Raw genomic sequence first — 20530 nt, 5'->3', positions numbered from 1 at the left:
ATTCAAACAGAGTATACCGAATTGAAATAATGCAGGAGAAAGTACAGTATTGAGCATCTTACTTCCTCCTTCCAATAAAGTATAAAGCAAGTGTTTGTTTTGCGTTTTTGACTTCCACAGATGCTAAATAGTAAAATTTGACAAAGAGGTGAATTAGTTAGGCGCTAATATTTTCAAATCAAATTAGGCATAATATAAAGTGTGGTATATCAATTGCTAGCAGCTTGAATTGTGAAAGAAGAATATTTTGTTTCGTACGAAGAAAAAAGTCTAATTTTTGGTAGGTACCCAAACAAAAGGAAAAAAAATGTCTAACCTTATTTGAATGGAGCAGTAAGATATTATCAAAAAAGAAAAAAGACTAGAAAATGTTGGAGTTAGGAATTAGATATTTACGCTATGGCGAGGTGCATGGTTGCTTCGGCTTTCGGGATAGGAACGGAGGAGGAACTTTGCTATTGGATTTCGCTAAGGCATTTGAGATGGTGATTGCGAACTCTAGTTTTTCGAAGAGGGCGAGCATTTGGTTACTTTCCAAAGTACGGTGACGAAGACTCGGATTGATTATCTCCTCATCGGAAGGTGCGATAGAAGGTTGAGAAAGGATTGCAAAGTTATCCCAGGCGAGACCCTCGCGACGCAGCATAGGCTCTTGGTGATTGGTATCATGATAAGGAGGAAGAAGAGGTCTGTTCGAGGACGACCGAGGATCGGGTGGGGAGCCTTGACTAAGGATAAAGCTCAGGAGTTGGAGGGGAGGTTATCAACTATATGAGACTGGAGGAGTAGTAGGGACGCGAGCGTTATGTGGACGACGACGACAAACTGTGTAAGGGAGGCGGCGAGAGAGGTGTTAGGGGTCTCGAAGGGTTTTTCTGGCGGACATAAAGGTGACTGGTGGTGGAATAAAGTGGTCCAAGGCAAAGTGAAAGGGAAGAAGGCGGCGTACTTGAAGTTAGTAGGGAGCACATGCGAGGAGGAGATGGGAGCGAACAAAGAGATGTATAAGGTAGCGAGGAAGGAGGCAAAGTTGGCGGTCACAGAGGCTAAGACTGCAGCGTTTGGTCGTCTGTATGAGGAACTAGGGGACAAAGGCAGGGATAAGAAGTTATTTCGGCTGGCTAAGGCGAGAGAGATGAAGTCTCGGAATATAGATCAAGTGACGTACATCAAAGACGAGGACGGTAGAGTATTGATGGGGAGGCTCAGATTAAGCGAAGATAGCAGACTTACTTTCATAAACTTCTAAATGAAGAGGGGGACATGGATATTGTGCTAGGTAATTTGGGGCATTCGAAGAGTCATCGAGACTTTAGGTATTGTAGGCGCATTAAGGTTGAGGAGGTCGTGGGGGCTATGTGTAAGATGAGTAGGGGCAGAGCAACCAGGCCAGATGAAATTCCGGTAGACTTTTGGAGGTGTGCGGGTAGAGCAGGCTTGGAGTGGATAACTGAGTTATTTAATGTTATTTTCAGAATGAAGAGGATACCAGATAAGTTGAGGTGGAGTACGGTGGTACCGTTACACAAGAACAAAGGTGATATCTAGAGTTGTAACAACTATAAGGGTATCAAGGTACTAAGTCATATCATGAAAGTTTTGGAAAGGGTGGTGGAAGTGAGGGTGAGGAGGACAGTGTGTATATCTGACAACCAGTTCGGGTTCATACCAGGTCGTTCAACAACAAAAGTTATCCACCTTATTAAGAGGTTGGTGGAACAATACAGGGATATGAAGAAGGATCTGCACATGGTGTTTACTGACCTGGAGAAAACGTATGACAAGGTCCCTAGGGAGATTCTCTGAGATGCTTGCAAGTAAAAAGTGTGCCAGTAGCTTACATTAGAGCGATCAATGACATTTATGACAGAGCTAAGACTCGGGTTAGGATAGTGGGAGGCGATTCAGAGCATTTTTCGATTGTTATGGGGCTACATCAAGGATCTGCGCTCAGCTCGTTCTTCTTTGCCATGGTGATGGACGCACTCACATGACATATTCAAGGGGATGTATCATAGTGTATGTTATTCGTTGATGACATAGATCTAATTTATGAGACGCGAGGCAGTGTTAACGAGAGACTGAAGGTTTGGAGACATGCCTTTGAGTCTAAGGATTTCAAGTTGAGCGAGACTAAGACATAATACATGGAATGCAAGTTCAGCGCCGAGTTGGATGAAATGAAGGTTAGCATTTGGAATCATGTGTGACAAAAAAGTGCAATTGATACTCAAAGATAAATTTTATAGAGCGGTGGTTAGACCGGCCATGTTGTATGAGATAGAGTGTTAGTCGGCTAAGAACTCACATATTCAGAAGATGAAAGTAGCAAAAATTGGGATGTTGAGGTAGATGTGCGGGTACACTAGGATAGATAAGATTAGGAATGAATATATTCAGGAGAAGGTGGGCGTGACTCCTATAGATGACAAGATGCGGGAAGCGAGGCTCAGATGGTTCAGGTATGTGCAGAGGAGAAGCTCGGATGCCCCGGTAAGAAGGTGTGAGCAGTTGGCGTTGACGGGTACGAAAAGAGGTAGAGGACGGCCTAAGAAGTATTGGGGAGAGGTGATCAGGCAGGACATGACGTGACTTCAGATTTTCGAGGACATAGCCCTTGATTGGAAGGTGTGGAGGTCGAGCACCAGGGTTGAGGGTTAGGAGGTAGTTGAATATTTTTCTACTTCGTTTCGGGTGTGAGGCTAGTCTAATAGGGTTTGTCTTAGACTGCTAGTGGTTAATGTTGTGTTCACACTATTCTTCTATTTTTTATAGCACCGGGCCTTATTTACTGGTTATTGTTATTGCGTTTTCACTATTTTCTAGTTCTTATAATGCTGTTATTATGAATATGATTTCTGTTGATGGTACTTATATATTGTCTCTTTTCGTCTTTTTTGTTTTCTTGAGTCGAGAGTCTATCGAAAATAACCTCTCTACTCAATCGGGGTAGGGATAAAGTTTGCGTACACAATCCCTTCACCAAACACCTCATCTGTTGGATTTTACTGTACTTATTGCATTATTACTTTTACGCATTGCATATGTAATGTGTAAAAAGCTTCGAGAAAATATCTTGTAAGGTACGTATGATATATTTTTGTTTTCCCATTCACTAATTTTAGTCCAAAAGTTTGGTCAAAAGTTCGTTTTAATGCCTAACTTTTTGTATTTGATTAAATCGAGTATACAGTATTGAGCATCTGTCGCTTTGGGGACATTCGGTAAAATTGGAATAATGCAGGAAAAATTACAGTATTGAGCATCTTACTCCCTCCTTCCAATAAATTATAAAGCAAGTGTTTATGTTGAGTTTTTGACTTGCACGGATGCAAAATACTATTAAAATCGATAAAAAAAAAAGAAGAAAAAAGCGAGTTAGTTAGGCGGTAATATTTCAAATCAAATTAGGCATAATATAAAGTGGTATATCAATAGTTAGCAGCTTGAATTGTCAAAGAAGAATATGAAGGAATATTGATGTTTTAACTTCAATACCACACAAGAGGGGGTGATTTGTGTGGTGTCCAATTTTTCGCGTGCACAGATTATAGAAGGACCCGGTTCTTCTATGTGTTCCTTATACTACTGTTGCGGAATAATAAATGTAGAAATTAAAGAACATAAGTATTTTACGTGGAAAACACCTGGCTCAAAAGGTGAAAAAATTACGACCTACTTCCCAGTAGGATTTTTCCAAACTCTCCACTAAATCACTGAGCCAAAAATTACATTTACAAAATACTTTTGTAAACCTAGGATTAACTCTAATCCCGTTGTGGCAACCAGCCTCTAACTGCTGCGACAACTTCAAGTTAACTCTAACTTGAATACTCTGAGTACTTATTACAATTGCCTCTAGATAAAGCTGAAAGGTACAATATGAAAACACCTACTATAATTGAAGTAGAATAAAAGACAGACACTTGGAGCTGGTTCTTCTATCTGGTTCATGTAGCTTCAGGTTCGCACATTTAAATTACACATGAACTGTTTGCAAAATACCTTGCTATTTTGCTCTCAATTCACGTTTAACTTCTATTTTTGTGCGTTACCTGTAGAGTGAGAACATCCTGTGGTTTATATAATTAGTAGAGTAGAAAATAACTAGAGTTCTAATGCTACTCTTCCTTGGTGGAAGAGTTCTAGTTAATCTCAACTCCTAACTCCTTCCTTATCTTGGATAATGTTCTCGTTGAGTAAGGAGTCCTTCTCCTTATCAGTTATGCAATCTTTTTAATCAGGAGATATCTATTATTATGCCAGATTTCGTTTATCTCCTGCATGTGCATCTCACGTGCTTTGAATCTGTCTGTGTCTATGCCTACCAGTGATGGACCTGGTTCATCCTTGAGTTCCTTTGTCAATCTTCAAAACTATCCTTTACTTGGCCCAATAAATTTTCCATTTTTGATGATGACAAACTCTGTGCTTCCATAAGCTTAGGGCCTGTTTCAACTTAGCTCAACATCAACACACTGTTAGAAATATTTTTTCTTTTTATCACTTATCATCAAGGACCAGGTTCATTAGGTTATAAACATCAATGTTCAAAGTGTAAAGCACAACCTTTTCCCCCTTTTGGCATCATCGAAAAGTTGCATAAAAAATATGAGATAACTAGATTTTAAAACTTACTCATGGCCACTAGGGCTACTTTAAATGCAATCATGGATTAATCATCATAGATCAAGCTAAGAATTTTAACCATCAAAGAAATATAAACAAACAGTTAGAGCAAAAACAGTGAATTTCATTAATGATTGATATGATTCTTCCACAAAGCATAAAAAGAAATAAAAATACTGAAAACGTGAGCAAACAAAAAACATCCCAAATCGTGTCACTGAAAGGTCTATACTGGGCTAGAAGTTTAAGGCTTGGAAGAACTAAGGGCTTGGTTTTTGGCTTGGAGAAGTTTCAGCATGTCTTGAAGAATTCCATCATTCTTCTTCTTTTTCCTTGCTAGTTCAGTTCTGAGAGCATCTCTATCAGACTCTACCTCAGCCAACCTTTTCTTCAGCCTCTCAATCTCAGCATCCTTAGCCCCACTTTCTTGTACCAGGGCTTGCACCTTGCTATTCACTGGTACCTTTTTAAATGAACCAGGTTCTTTAGGAGTGACATGGACTTCATAGTCACAAGCAGGCAGCGTATTTGCCCCAAAATAATCCTTGCTTGTGCCAACCTCCCTTTCTTCTTTGGATTATAACTTTTAGTCACTCTCTTCAGTAGGTCTGCGAGGGTTTCCTGTTCAGATGAAACAGGTTCATCTATATTTTTTCCAAGTTGAACCAGCCTTTCAGCGGCTTTGCCAGACCCACTTCCCCCTGTTTTCTTTACACTCTCCTCTACTCCAGCAGATTTTTCTCCCCAAATAACCATTGCACCTGTGTCTTTGGTTAAACTCACATGAGTGGGTGAAGAATCAACCACTCTTTTACCCTTTCCCCTCACAGCACTTTGAACACCCTTGCTCTCTTTTTCTTTTTCTTTTTCGTTTTTACCACTAATTTCTCCAAACTCTGTAGTTTCAACACCTGCTTTAGACCCTACTAGTACAAACCTATTTTCCAAATTTTTCTCCCCGCAACAACCTTGCGAGCCAGCATCTTTACTCTTTTCTTAGAGGTTGGGGTGGTGGAAGGGATGATAGTGGGTATGGAAGTCTAATCAAACTAATTTCAGTTTTGAAAAGACTTTGGAGTGTATCCCTAGAATCTAGGTACTTCAATTCGGTTGGGCCTCTTTTGAACAAAATTGGTTCACTTGTAACGGATAAGTCCAAAAGGAGTTTGGAATTAAGTAGGACTCTCCTCATGATCCAAATATTATTATTTAAAATTATGTAGAGTGTAGAAAATATACCGTGATGAACCAGGTTCTTCACTGATAATTCTCTTGTGTAAGTCTAAATTTTCCAAAATAGAAAAAATATCATTAGAGATTAATGAGTCATTTTAACACATGGCACAAGAGTATACTATTGAAAGTATGAGTCTGAGCAAAAATTAATCTAATTATATACACATTTTCAGATTTTCTAACCAAAACAAATTTTAAAAAATTTAATTTTTATTTTCAATATTTTTTTTCGTTGTGAATTCTGAACTGATTCTTTTAGGTGATCTTAATCATCCCTATTTCTAATCTCTTCCTTTCAAAGTGATCTCTACTTAGGGCTTTTGTGAAGATGTCAGCTATTTGCTTGTCAGTAGCAAAAAATTCCACAGTGATCAATTATTTTTCATAGTTATCCCTAAAAACGTTATGCCTAACATCTATGTGCTTAGTTCTCTTATGATGAATCGGGTTCTTAGTCATACTAATTGCACTAGTTTTATCACAAAAAATAGGGATACAACCAACATCAATTCCAAAGTCCATTAATTATTGTTTGATCCACAACAATTGAGCACAACATGAAGCAGCAACAACATACTCAGCTTCAGCAGTAGATAAGGCCACTGAATTTTGCTTTTTGGTGGCCCAAGACACAAGACATGAGCCAAGAAAGTGTGCCATACCTGAGGTGCTCTTTCTATCCACAAGAAAACCTGCATAATCAGCATCAACATATCTCACAAGATTGAAATTACTACTTTTTGGATACCAAAGACAAAGATCAGTGGTGCCTTTTAGATATCTCAAAATTCTCTTGACAGCAGTCAAGTGTGAGATACACTGAAGACAATGTCAGGTCTACTAGCAGTGAGATACAATAATGAGCCAATCATTCCCCTATACAACTTCTGATCCACAGATGAACCAATATCCAACTTTGTAGTTGTTGCAATAGGAGTGTCAATTTCTTTGGAATCTTCTATTTTAAACCTTTTAAGCAACTCTTTTACATACTTATGCTGATGGATCATAGTTCCATTTGAATTTTATTTAATTTGTAAGCCTAAAAAGAAATTAAGCTCACCCTTCATGCTCATTTTAAATTCACTCCCCATTAGTTTAGCAAATTCTTTACTTAACTTATCAATAGTTGCTTCAAAGATTATATAATCAACATATATCTGAACTACCAAGAGATCTTTACCTTTTTCTTTCAAGAAAATAATATTGTCAATTTTACCTCTCTTGTAGTCATGCTCAAGCGAAAATTTTGATAATCTTTCATACCATGCTCTTGGCGTCTGCTTGAGCCCATAAAGTGCTTTGTCAAGTTTGTACACATGATCAGGACTCTCCTTGCTTTCAAACCATGGAGGTTGCTTGACAAACACTTCTTCCTTTAGATAGTCATTGAGGAAGGCACTCTTGACATCCATCTGGTAGAGGGTGAATTCCATGTAAACATCAAAGGTTATAAGGAGTCTTATTGCTTCCAACCTTGAAACTGGAGCAAAGGTTTCATCATAGTCTATGCCCTCCTCCTGGCTATATCCTTGAACCACCAATCTTGCCTTGTTCCTTGTAACAGTTCCATCTTCATCAAATTTGTTTCTGAAGACCTATTTTGTGCCAATTACTGATCTGTCCAAGGGTCTTTGTACCAGATGCCAAACTTGCATCCTTTCAAATTGGTTGAGTTCATCCTGCATTGCATTTACACAGTCTGCATCCTGCAAAGCCTCAACAATATTTTTAGGTTCAATAAGAGATAAGAAAGCATCAAAAGCACAAAGATTCTTTAATGAAGATCTGGTTTTGATTCCAGAGGTTGGATTAGTAATTATGTTCTCAATGGGATGAGAACTTTGATACTTGTAAGGTTTCACAACCATCTAGTTTCCCTTTGATGCTCCTTCAGTGTTTTGCTGGTGTGGAACAAGTTTATGGAAGGTTCCATTGAGGTTTGGGGATCATTTCCTCTTTGTTATGTTCCCCCTGTCATGTTGCTCTGGGTGGAAGAACCTGTTCCATCACCTGTTCCTTCTTCCAGTGCAGCTTCAGTCTGGGCTGTGGTTTCATTTAAGTTTCTTACCAACCCAATTGCTTCATCATCATGTTCCTGTCTCTCAGAAAGAATGTTAGTTTCATCAAAAACCACATGAATACTTTCTTCAAAACACATAGTTCTTTTGTTATAGACTTTATAGGCTTTTCTATGTGAAGAATATCCCAAGAATACTCTATCATTACTTCTGGGATCAAACTTACCTAGGGAGTCTTTACCATTATTGTGCACAAAGCACTTGCATCCAAATGCCCTAAGATGGGATATATTTAATTTTCTCCCTTTAAGTAACTCATAGGGAGTCTTCTCTACAAGAGTTCTAGTCATGTACCTATTTATGATGTAGCATGCAGTACTTACAGCTCCTGCCCAGAAGCTGTGGGACAGTTTACTAGAAAGAAGCATAGTCCTAGCCATATCTTCAAGTGTCCTATTCTTTCTTTCAACTACTCCATTTTGTTATGGAGTCCTAGGAGCAGAAAAATTATGATCTATGCCATGCTCATCACAAAATTCAGCAAATTTAGCATTTTCAAATTCAGTGCCATGATCAGACCTAATTGATGCAAGTTGATTACCTAGTTGTTTCTGAGTTTTTCTAACAAAAGAAGTGAACATGTCAAATGCTTCATCTTTAGATGTTAAAAACAATGTCCAAGTAAACCTAGAGTAATCATCAACAAGCACCATCACATATCTTTTACCACATCTGCTTAATATTCTCATTGGACCACAGAGATCCATATGGACCAGTTCCATCGTCCTGGTGGTGCTTACCACTTTTTTGCATTTAAAAAAGGATCTTACCTGTTTCCCCCTTGCACAAGCCTCACAAACTTTGTCTTCCTTAAACTTGATGTTAGGCAGCCCTATCACCAGGTCCTTGGAGACTAATTTGTTGAGTTGACTCAGACTTGCATGTCCAAGTCTCTTGTGCCAAAGGTGGGGATCATTGTCCAACACACTTAAGCAAGTGAGTTCATTTTCTAACAGTGTGGACAGATCTACAATATATATATATTGTTCACTCTTTTCCCCTGCAAAACAATCTCGTCAGTGGTAAGATTAATCACAAAGCATTTTGTAGAGGTGAATGCTACCAAGTTACCTCTATCACACAGTTGTGATACACTAATTAGACTGTATTTTAGGTCGTCTATCAAATAGACATTCTCAATCGAGTGAGAGTCAGTCTTACCTATCTTACCAACCCCAATAATTTCACCTTTCTTCCCATTTCCAAAGGAGACATTATCTCCTTTGAGGTCCTCAAGTGAAAGGAACTGGTTCTTGCTTCCTGTTATGTGCTTTGAGCAGCCACTATCCATGTACCATATTTGACTGCTCCCCTTTACTTGGACCTGCAAAAGGAAATCAGGGGTTAGTCTTAGGAACCCAAACTAGTTTGGGTCCCTTTCTATAGGCAAAAGGATGAATCAAATTCTTTTTAGCCCAACCTGGCAACCTATTTTTCCCTTGAACAAACTTTTTATTCTTTTGACTAGACTTTTCTTTTGCAGTGCATTCACTTTTATAGTGACCAGTCTTACCACAGTGTGTGCAAATTTTGTTCTCAGGAAGTGTGAGATACTTGCTTTTGGGATCCCATTTAGGTGGCAGATTCCCAAAGCCAATTCCTCTTCTATTGCTACTGTGATGTTTCTGTAGCCATGACAGTGCATCGGAGGATTTGTTCCATTTACAAATTCTGTCTAGTTCATGCTTGACCTTGCCTAGATCCTTTGTCAAAATTCTTACCTGGTCATCCTTCTTATACAACTCATCTTTTAATTTACCTACATTTTCTTCTAGAGTGAGTTGTGTGCAATCAACTGTCTTCTTACTTGTTTCTAATTTCAGTTTTAGGTTTTCAGATCTAAGTTCTAGGACATTTGATTCAAATGCATGAACCTGGTTCTTAGTGCAGTATTTTCACTTACAGTCTCACTAACTCTAAGTTCCAGGTTCTTACACTTTGCTTTTAAAATCACACATTCCTTAGACAATTGTTTCTTTTCATTGTTTATATTCTCAGATTCATCAATAAAATCTAGAAGTAACTCAGATTGCCTTTCTTTAGACAAAAATTTAATCTTGTCTTTTAGATGGATTATACTTACTTCAGATTCCTCATCGGATTCTCCAAGTACCATAAGTGCTTGTTCATCTTCATCTTCATCATCTGCGTCCTCATCTGAGCTTTCTCCTCAAGCAGCAACCATAGCCTTTGTTGATCCTTTATTCTTCTTGGGATGAACCTGCTCCTTCTTTCTGTTTCTTCGTTCAGCTCTTTCCTTCTTCCATTCAATTTCCCATTAAGGGCAGTTTTTGATGTGGTGATCAGTCTTCCCATACTTGTAGTAGCCCTCATTGGTCTGTTTTTCAGGAACCCTTGGTTTGTTGTAGCTTCCACTTCTTGAAGAACCCTTTCCTCTCATTAGGTACTTCTTGAAGTCCTTTGTGATCATAGCCATTTCATCATCTTCTAGATCAGAACCTTCAGTGATTCTGAGTGCCATGCTCCTTTTCTTCTTGGGTACATCCATCTTCATAGTTTGACTTCTAAGTTCATAAGCAGTGAGATTTTCAATTAGCTCATCCAACCTAAGAGTGACAATATTCTTTGATTCCTGAATGACAGTGATTTTGCTCTCCCAAGTAACTGGCAGAACCCTTGTCAGAATCTTCTCAACTCTGTCTTCTTCAGAAATAATCCTTCCAAGAGACTTAAGTTCATTTGTCAGTGTGGTGAACCTTATATACATCTCCTGGATGGTTTTCCCTTCCTTCATGGTGAAATTCTCATATTGAGAATATAGTAGTGTTCCTCTAGACCTCTTCACTTGAGGTGTTCCTTCATGGGCCACTTGCAAAGTGTCCCAGATTTCCTTAGCAGTGGTACAACTTTGGATTCTATTGTACTCATCTGGACCGAGTCTACAAACAAGTCATTTTTTAGCTTTAGCATTCTTCTCCCATTTTCTCAAGTCGTCAACAGTGTAGTCAGCTCTTGGTTTTGGCACCTCTTCTCCTTCAACATTTATCTTCATGGAAGCCAGTGGACCATCTGTGACAATGTCCCATAGCTCATAGTCTTCTCCAATGATGTGATCTCTCATCCTGTTTTTTCACCAAGAGTAATACTGGTCGTTGAAGAGTGGTGGCCTAGCAGTGGATTGCCCTTCCCAGTTTCCAGGTGGTGCACTCATCTTGATCTTCTCCTAAGGTGTTAGCCTCTTCAAGGATAACCCGCTCTAATACCAATTGATGTTTTAACTTCAATACCATACAAGAGGGGGGTGATTTGTGTGGTGTCCAATTTTTCGCGTGCACAGATTATAGAAGGACCCGGTTCTTTTATGTGTTCCTTATACTACTGTTGCGGAATAATAAATGCAGAAATTAAAGAACACAAGTATTTTATGTGGAAAACACCTGGCTAAAAAGATGAAAAAACTACGACCTACTTCCCAGTAGGATTTTCCCAAACTCTCCACTAAATCACTGAGCCAAAAACTACATTTACAAAACACTTTTGTAAACCTAGGATTAACTCTAATCCCGTTGTGGCAACCAGCCTCTAACTGCTGCGACAACTTCAAGTTAACTCTAACTTGAATACTCTGAGTACTTATTACAATTGCCTCTAGATAAAGCTGAAAGGTACAATATGAAAACACCTACTACAATTGAAGTAGAATAAAAGACAAACACTTGGAGCTGGTTCTTCTATCTGGTTCATGTAGCTTCAGGTTCGCACATTTAAATTACACATGAACTGCTTGCAAAATGCCTTGCTATTTTGCTCTCAATTGACATTTAACTTCTGCTTTTGTGCGTTACCTGTAGAGTGAGAACATCCTGTGATTTATATAATTAGTAGAGTAGAAAATAACTAGAGTTCTAATGCTACTCTTCCTTGGTGGAAGAGTTCTAGTTAATCTCAACTCCTAACTCCTTCCTTATCTTGGATAATGTTCTCGTTGAGTAAGGAGTCCTTCTCCTTATCAGTTATGCAATCTTTTCGATCAAGAGATATCTATTATTATGCCAGATTTCGTTTATCTCCTGCATGTGCATCTCACGTGCTTTGAATCTGCATGTGTCTATGCCTACCAGTGATGGACTTGGTTCATCCTTGAGTTCCTTTGTCAATCTTCAAAACTATACTTTATTTGGCCCGACAAATAGTTTGTTTCATATGATGGAAAACATCCAACTTTTGGTAGGTACCGAAAAAAAAAGGAAAATAATGTTTTACTTTATTTGGATGGAGCAGTAAGATATTATCAAAAAGGAAAATGACTAGAGAATGTTGGAGTTAGGAATTAGTTATATTTACGCTATGCATGCTTGTACTTGTTGCGGTCTTACTTGTACAGGAGCTAGGTCGTTTAATAAGTCTTTACATTCTGATAGCACGTGGTGACAACTTGCATATGTAATTTGTAAAAAGCTTCCAGAAAATATCTCATAAGGTACATACCCTATATTTTTGTTTTCCCATTAATTATCCATTATCCATGAAACGACATTACTTATAGAAAAAGGAAAAGCATACAATGATTAGGTTTAAACAATTTGTTCACAGGCTTATGTGTTAGTGGCAACCTTTTCTTTTTATTTTGTCTTTTAACCAATTGTTGCAAATATTTCTCCATTAATCAACTTGATATGCCTAAATCAGTATTGGAAACAGGTCTTTCCACTAAGATTGCAAGTTGTCCGCGTCCTTTCATGTCAATAAATAAATGGAGTAATAAAGAAAATGCAATAGTTAAATGGCTGCTTCCACCAACAGCCACCAATGTAACTAACTAACCTTATACCTAACTCAAGAATATAGTTATATTGAAAATGTACGTGCTGGGCTTTTAATAGAAACAAAGATAGGAATTTCGTTATCCTACTTTTCGTTGTTTATTGAGTATATATAACGATTTCTTTGTCAACAAATTAAAGCCGACAAAAGAAAATTAAGTTATCATAATGCGTTAAAAATTATAGTATAGGGTTTTTATCTTTTCACCAAAACAAATAATGAAAATAAAGTGGTAATACGCACTATTAGCATTTTAATTTGATGATGAACAAGAAGATTGTAAAAATGTTTATACGATGTGGAAGAAGAAAATTTGGTCGATTGGTTTGCTTCATTTATACCGTTTTGGGCTGATTTTGTAACTTCCTTCGTTAAATAGTCATGATATATGTGTTCGATATATCTTTTTCCATTGCAATAGAGGTTGTGGAAACGTTAAATATTGATGAAATGTTGAGCATTGCACAAGCATTATTGGAGTAAAGTTTGTGTCAAATTTGTCAATTGTTGTATTTCAATGCATATTAGGAATGCTATTAAATACAATTCTTTTGGTGTGCATATTTGTATGACTTTGGTATATTCTACTTAATTAATTAATTTTTTTTATTGGATGTTTTCTAAGGAATATATTTAAGTTCTTTATAATATAAAATAAAGAAACATGCACTGCATAACACACGATGGTCTATTGAAAATAGTCTCTCTACTAAGGTCTGTGTACACACTATATATACTCCTCAGATCTCACTTATAAAATTTTACCGGGTTGATATTGTTACACTCCATAACACGCGAATCGTGCCAATTTCCATGTGCATAGACCGTTTTCTTATGAATGTAAATGTAAAAGTAAAGTTCAATAAAACATAGAAACTTGCTACATGAAAAATTAGGAGGATTGTGTAATACGCGTGATCATCAAAAAGTGGGAAAAATGCGTAATAATTGGATGTCAACTAGCAGATTTATGAAAGACCTACGTGCTCTGGATAATTGCAAAATAATAACTACAGAATGGGAGAGCAATAATTTATTTAGACAAACATCGTATGATTTGATGAGTATCAGTTGCCATTTGCAGGTTTTCGGGCACAAGAGACCCCACTTCAATCACTTATTCTCCATTCATAATAGAAGATAATTAACCCTAAAAAAGAGTTTACCTTAATACCAACAAATAGTAATTTATACTTATTGTCAGCTCGTTGGTTTAGGCCAGATAGGAATAAGGAGCATTTTGAGCTAAAACATATTTCTTTTTAGAGTACTGTACTTCTCAATATAACAAATCGTGCTAATCAAAAGTGCCCAACCACTACCTCCCTGAATTCAAATAAAAAAACCCATTAATGTTCGGCTTCCTAATAACCATGACCAGTCTAGATATCCCCATTATTTTAAAAAAAAAAAGTGGAGTCCAAATTGTTATGAAATGAGTACCTTTTTAAAAAAAAAATCTTGAGGGGTCTATTTTGTCCAACTGAGTTGTAAAGTTTATATTCTTAGGGTGTGTTTGGTATCAAGGTGAATGTTTTCCTAGAAAACAGGTGGTTTTATCACTTATTTTTTCTTGTTTGGTAGGTGAAAACTTTTTCCGAAAAATATTTTCTAGTTTTTGGTTAGAGAGTATAAAATATTTTTAGGAAAATAATTTTTTATGCTACTCTCCTCAACCCACCTTCCCCAAAATATCCATATTTCTTGTACTCCTCACCCCCCCCCCCCCCCCCCCAACGTTTTCAGAACTCTATTTTCTTCAAGAATTTAATTATTCTTTTCAAAATTCACAACTCAAAGGAACTAATGTGTTACTTTACTATTACACATAAGAACACCGTTAAAGTTTGAGCTCGATAACTAAAAAGAAAATACTTTATTTTGTTGAAAAGAAAATATCTTTTCTACAATATGAAAAGAAATTAACTATTTTGTTGAATGAAAGAAAATACTTTTTCTATATCATGAAAAAGAAAATACTCAGTTTGTTGAAATGAGAAAATATTTTTTCTACATCATGAAAAGAAAGTACTCGTTTTGTTAAAATGAAAGAAAATATATTTTTCTACATTAGGAAAGAAAATACTTAGTTTGTTGAAATGAAAAAAAATACTTTTTATACATCATGAAAAGTAAGTACTCGCTTTGTTGGGAAAAAAATATTTTTTCTATTTTAGGAAAAGAAAATACTTGGTTTGTTGAAATGAAAGAAACTATTTTTTCTACATCATGAAAAGAAAGTACTCGTTTGTTGAAATGAAAGAAATTACTTTTTGTACATCATGAAAAGAAAGTATTCATTTTGTTGAAATGAAAGAAATTACTTTTTCTCCATCATCAAAATAAAGTACTCATTTTTTGAAAAAAAATATTTTTTTATTCTAGGAAAAGAAAATACTTTGTTTGTTGAAATGAAAGAAAATACTTTTTCTACATCATAAAAAGAAAGTACTCGTTTTGTTGAAATGAGAAAAAATATTGTTTATACATCATGAAAAGAAAGTACTTATTTTTTGAAAAAACATACTTTTTCTATTCGAGGAAAAGAAAATACTTAGTTAGTTGAAATGAAAGAAAATACTTTTTCTACATCATGAAAAGAAAGTACTCGTTTTGTTGAAATGAAAGAAAATATTTTTTTCTACATCATGAAAAATACCCGTTTCGTTGAAATGAGTTGATAAAAAAAATATTTTTCAAAACATTTAATTCAACCAACACATGAAAAAAATAAAAAAATATTTTCTTTCGTACCAAACACACCATTAGTTATCTCTAACTAAGATCATCGATTTGGAGTGTTGGTCCATACATTTTTTACTTTGCCACCCCTTAACCTATGTTCGATTGGACATAGACATTCAAAATTTTCAAATTCAAAGTTTTTACTTCCTCAATCTCAAATTATTTATCGTGATTTTTAAAGATAGCTATCTCAAATTATTTGTCATTTAAGAAATATAAAATAAAATTCCGTATTTTTTCTCATTTTACTCTTAATACTTAATAGTAATTGTTCTTGAAGATGTAAATATCACATAAATAGAATAAATATTCAATGAAGATAGATTGTATCTTAAGACATAATATGAGTAAAATAACTAAAAAAACCCTTCTAATTAATATTTTTAAGGGTCGTATAAAAGAGAATTTAATTTGAGATAAATGGACTAATTGATACGAAGAACATGAACAAATTCTTCATTCTCCTGTGGAGATTAAAGTGAGAAAGTTGCAAAGAGTTTGTCTTTATCGAAATTTGGGTAAGAGGCATGTGAGGAGGAGATTTATACTCTATTTGATTTTTCTAATTTTTTTTTTTTTCAAAAGTACTTTTTGATGAGAATCAGTTTGTGTTTGATTACTTTATTTGAAAAGCACTTCTAAGTAACAATTAGTGTTTGATCAACCTTTTAAAAACTATTTCTAAGTGTATTTTTCTTAAAATTTCTTTTCAAACTCCTGCTTCTACTCAAAAGTACTTTTTTTTCCCTCTAAAAGATTTGCCAAACACTTCAACTTTAAAAAATACTTTTGGTTTGAAAAAGTTTGGCCAAACATGCTATTAGTTGGATAATTATTTGTGTCCAAGTTTCTAATGCTTTCATGTTTCAAATTTCAAAGTGACATTCTCGTTCGGAGGTTTGATGTCCTTATCTTTCCTCTTTCGCTGCACTTAGAAAGTGTCCTTGACTTTAGTGACCATAAATTATGGTGTTTCTCATTAAGAAAAATAAAATTAGAATAACAGAATTGTGCATAATAAAATTCTTTAATTATACCCCCAATGATTTTTTTATTTTGGACATTGAAACATCAATATTGAAAAGTGACCATAGAACTACTAGTACCTTAAATCTTTACAATCGTCTGGATTTATTTTTACTTTTTATAGCCAATATACATATATTATATATTATACAAGGTTATGCATATTTTACATATATTATATATATGCTGACTATTTTTAGTTTAAACGCCGGCTATTTAGGTTAATTCTTATACTTGTATGACAAAACAACATTACTCTTAGTTTGACTGCTTGCTGGTGGGCCGATGGTTGATTTAAAAATCTAATTTGGGCTGACTGGAAGAAAGCCCAGTAATATAACATACCGTGAACTGACCCAAATACATTACACAAACGTCGGATAACAGAGATTAGAAGAAGAACAAGAAAAAGAGGAACAAACCCAACCAACAAATCTTTTGATAAAAAATAAGTTATCGTCTCTGATCGTGTTAATTCTTTGGGGGTTTCGAGCAGGTTCCAGTTCATCATAAATAATCCAGCAAAAATTCAAGTAAACTCAGTTCAATATTCATTTTACATTGTCTTTTTGTTTGCCTAGGTTCCCGTTTTCTGCTAGATTTGTTGAATACTCTAGCTCTATTCAATTGGAGCTTTTGCAATTGGTAATATCATGTTCCCTCTAAATTCTCTTAATCTGGGTCTTGATGTTGAATAACACGCTAGATTTATGCCGAATGTTTCTGGTTGAATTTGTTGGTTAGAAGTGGTATTTACGAGCTCTGCTTTTTCCCTGTAAACATGTGAGTTCCAACTTGGGGGGTGGGGTGTATAGGTTAGCTTCTTTTATTAGAAAACTAAATTAGGGTTTACTATTCAGACATCGACTTTATGATACATAGAAGCAAAACTGGATATTGCCAATGTGGAATATGAAAGGCTACTTGAGAGCTAAGTGTAAGAAGTTAAGGGGCATGGCGATGGATTTGGAAGGGGAAGTTGTGTCTCTGTATTGAGTGGTTAGCAGTGCATGACAAATCATTCATGTATATCAAACATGTTCAGGAGAGTGATAGTGGCATGATCTGAAAATGAAGGTTTATGGCATCTTACTGTTAGTAAATTATGCCTGGGAAGGAGATATTTGTTAATTTTGTGATAGATGGCATTGGAGGACATCCTGGTATTCATTCTTGAGAGTTCAATTTTTCATTTTTAGATTTGACAGGAAAGTTGTTCAGTTTACCTCCCCTCCCCTAGGCTTCTACAGACCAATTGGCTGCGGATGAGATCTTTCTTAATGATAGATGGCATGGGGTCTTGAGAATTTACTTAAAATCACAGGGCGAGTTATTTTTGTTGGTATCCATGGGCTATGGCCCAAAGGTGAAGTTGGGTCTCCATCCACTCCCTAGCTTTCTTATTTTTGGTAGATGGCATGGGGGTACATCCTGGTATTGGTTTTAACAACTATATGGCGTTATGATTTGTATTATCCATTTCACTCCACTTGTACCCGTATCGTTCCAATTCTCAATAGCTTGGGATTCTCTAATACTAGAGGTTCTCTATTTTTCTATTGACATACAAATATGTAAAAGATTGAAATGACTCCTTTTAAGCACGGGATCATATATAATCATACCAACATGACTAATCCGTAATCCTATGTAGTTGGTATTGTCTTTGAAATTCATAGGGCAAGTTGTTCATTTTTCATCTATGGTCCAAAGGTGAAGTAGGGACCCTGTTTCCGTCTATCCCAGACCAAGGTGGGGTTCTGTGGAGGTGAGAGGAACCTAGATATTCGAGGCCTTTGTGGAATTGAATGATAATTGAAATCAGTGCTTTAAACGGTGAACTTGGCTGCCATTCTCTCTTGTCTCCCTAGAATAGGATGCGTGGGAAAGATGCCTTTGCTTTTAGGAAGACCCTAAGACAATTGGAATCACTGGAAATCAGAGAATGAATACGGAGAATAAGAAGTTTTCTGTTTGAGTTGAGTTAAGAGAGAGAAGGGAGAAGAAAAGGAGGGGTGGGTTTTGGTGGTATCTTCTCTATCTGACACGCCTAAGCAAAATGATTTGTGTTGAGTTCTTAAGTTCAAATGAAATTTATCCTCCTTTCGATGGTGACAATGCAAGGAAAGAGTGCATGGACTTCATGCTCACCTATATTGCAGCTGAAGTGAAAGAAATATATATTACCTGTTGGAATATTTTGAACTAAAACTAACTTTCTAAATGCAGGTCTTAAGCGGCCGCTGTACTCTAGACACCAAATATTCGATTTTGCTTGCGGATTGATGCTTCGTAGTTTACCAGGTCCTGTTGCCCTGCATGGTACAGTCTACAATATAACCATCTCCCACCCCCCCCCCCCCCCCCCCAAAAAAAAAAAAAAAGAAAGAACCACCACAAGAAAAGCATCAACAGCAGAAGAAAACTTTCTTTCTTTCAATTAGGGGCTGAAGGGGAATACATCATACTTTCACAGTGACTTCTGATTGGGCAGAGAGGTCTAATGTGGCCCATTTAGTTTCAGTTTTATAAACATTTGGCTTATGCTGACATTGTTTTGAAAGAGCATCTGCTTTCAGAAGTTCTACAGAATATTCACTGCCTAAAGATTTCCAGAAAAAAGTATAACTGCAGGCCTTTAGTCATATAAGTTACTCTAGAATGCTTCTTTTGTAACAGTAATTCTGGAAACTGCTAATTGGCTGTTTTTAATGTTATTGCAGGATCCTATTAACTCTTTGGATGATAAGTCTGAAAGCAGACTTTATGTCGGAAACCTTGATCTTAGAATATCGGAGTAAGGATAGATCTCTGCATTTGAATTCCCTGGTTAACTTGTACCGTTGGTAACTTATATTGCCGAGAACTTGCTTCACCTGATTAATTAATTATTTCTTTACACCAGGGCTGCTCTTATTAAGATGTTTTCCCCCTATGGGAAGATTGTAGCTGAAGACTTCCTGTGGCACACTCGTGGTCCTAAGCGTGGGGAGCCACGTGGTTATGCTTTTGTCCAATTTAGCACTAAAGAGGTAAGTTGCAGAATCTCAGTTGCTCTTCAATGAGAGTAGGTTCTGATTTCTATGTTTAAAGTGAGCATGCAGGAAGCTGTATTGGCCAAGGAGAAGATGCATGGAAAATTAGTCTGTGGGCGACCTTTGGTTGTTAGGCTTGCCAGCGAGAAATATTTTATGGAAGGGGCTGAAAGCTCTTTTGGAGCTGGTGGTGAAACGAGTAAATCAAACTTTGTTGCTGGCTCTTCGGCGCAAATGAGCAAGACTGCCAAAATAGCTGCAATTAAGAACAAATTGAAGGCCATGGAAGAAGAGAACCAGAATTCAAAAAGACCAAAAACAGCAGACAAGCTCTCCGATAGTTAATGACAGATGATGTCAAGCTGACAATACTGCTAAAGTCCGTTGAAGTTCTCTTGCCCTCATCACCGAAACAGACTCCTACTAATTTTTCCATCCTCAGAATTACAGTATAGATATCTTTGGATTGTATTAAGAAAATGCGAGGATGATATTCTCATATTCATAAACCTCCGTGCAGAGTGATATCAACTTTGTTTTCCTGTTAGTAACCTGACAAACGATAATTTCGGATATGTTGATTCTTGTTGCGCACTTGAATGTGAAAGTCAAAGCTTTAATGGTTTTAAACATCAAGATATGCATTGCATACGGTGAGGAGTTCCTCAGTTTTGTCCTTGAGATTAATATCCTCCGTTTTGTCATAGTTTCTCTTCAGACTGTGAATCAAATGTCAAACTTTATATGACGAGATATTAGCATTAGAATTAAGAGGCAGTAGTCACTAAGATGCTAGTTGCTACGTCTAAGATCAAGGAGTGCTATATTAGTGATGTGATTAAGTTATCTTGTGTCCTTCAAGTTAACGAGGACAGTGTTCTTGAACTTTTAAGATTGCAGTATGTACAAGCATCGAAGGATTTGCAATATGCGCTTCAAAATTTTAAATTGTCTTTAATTTATTTTGCTTCTTTACAAAATTAACATGTTTCG

The 20530-nt window shown here is 36.4% G+C and overlaps 2 protein-coding genes across 6 annotated transcripts; both read left to right on the top strand.

Moving 5' to 3' along the window:
• Positions 1 to 805: 805 nt before the first annotated feature.
• Positions 806 to 1249, top strand: LOC104089746 (uncharacterized). Its single transcript, XM_009594714.2, has one exon. The coding sequence runs from the start codon at positions 806 to 808 to the stop codon at positions 1247 to 1249; it is 444 nt and encodes a 147-aa protein (XP_009593009.2).
• A 15626-nt stretch (positions 1250 to 16875) lies between these two features.
• Positions 16876 to 20173, top strand: LOC104093788 (uncharacterized). Of its 5 annotated transcripts, none has more exons than XM_070197211.1 (5): positions 16876 to 17035; positions 18732 to 18824; positions 19226 to 19299; positions 19408 to 19534; positions 19607 to 20173. In XM_070197211.1, the coding sequence occupies exons 2-5, from the start codon at positions 18822 to 18824 to the stop codon at positions 19880 to 19882; spliced, it is 480 nt and encodes a 159-aa protein (XP_070053312.1). In that variant the 5' UTR covers positions 16876 to 17035; positions 18732 to 18821; the 3' UTR covers positions 19883 to 20173. The 5 variants fall into 5 exon arrangements, with proteins under 5 accessions (XP_070053312.1, XP_070053313.1, XP_070053311.1 ...); XM_070197212.1 differs by having other exon boundaries at positions 16876 to 17147; XM_070197210.1 differs by having other exon boundaries at positions 16876 to 18824.
• The last annotated feature ends 357 nt before the right edge of the window (positions 20174 to 20530 follow it).

Source organism: Nicotiana tomentosiformis, chromosome 3 (genome assembly GCF_000390325.3).
Source record: "Nicotiana tomentosiformis chromosome 3, ASM39032v3, whole genome shotgun sequence".
In the NCBI taxonomy this organism is placed as follows: Eukaryota; Viridiplantae; Streptophyta; class Magnoliopsida; order Solanales; family Solanaceae; genus Nicotiana; species Nicotiana tomentosiformis.
This window is presented reverse-complemented; position numbering and strand designations above follow the sequence as displayed.

Excerpts from the sequence above, each read along its gene's own strand:
- LOC104089746 (XM_009594714.2), top strand. The coding sequence starts at position 806 with ATGTGGACGACGACGACAAACTGTGTAAGGGAGGCGGCGAGAGAGGTG.
- LOC104093788 (XM_070197211.1), top strand. Across the intron at positions 19,300-19,407 it reads CTTGATCTTAGAATATCGGA|GGCTGCTCTTATTAAGATGT; the intron begins GTAAGGATAGAT and ends TCTTTACACCAG. Across the intron at positions 19,535-19,606 it reads TCCAATTTAGCACTAAAGAG|GAAGCTGTATTGGCCAAGGA; the intron begins GTAAGTTGCAGA and ends GTGAGCATGCAG.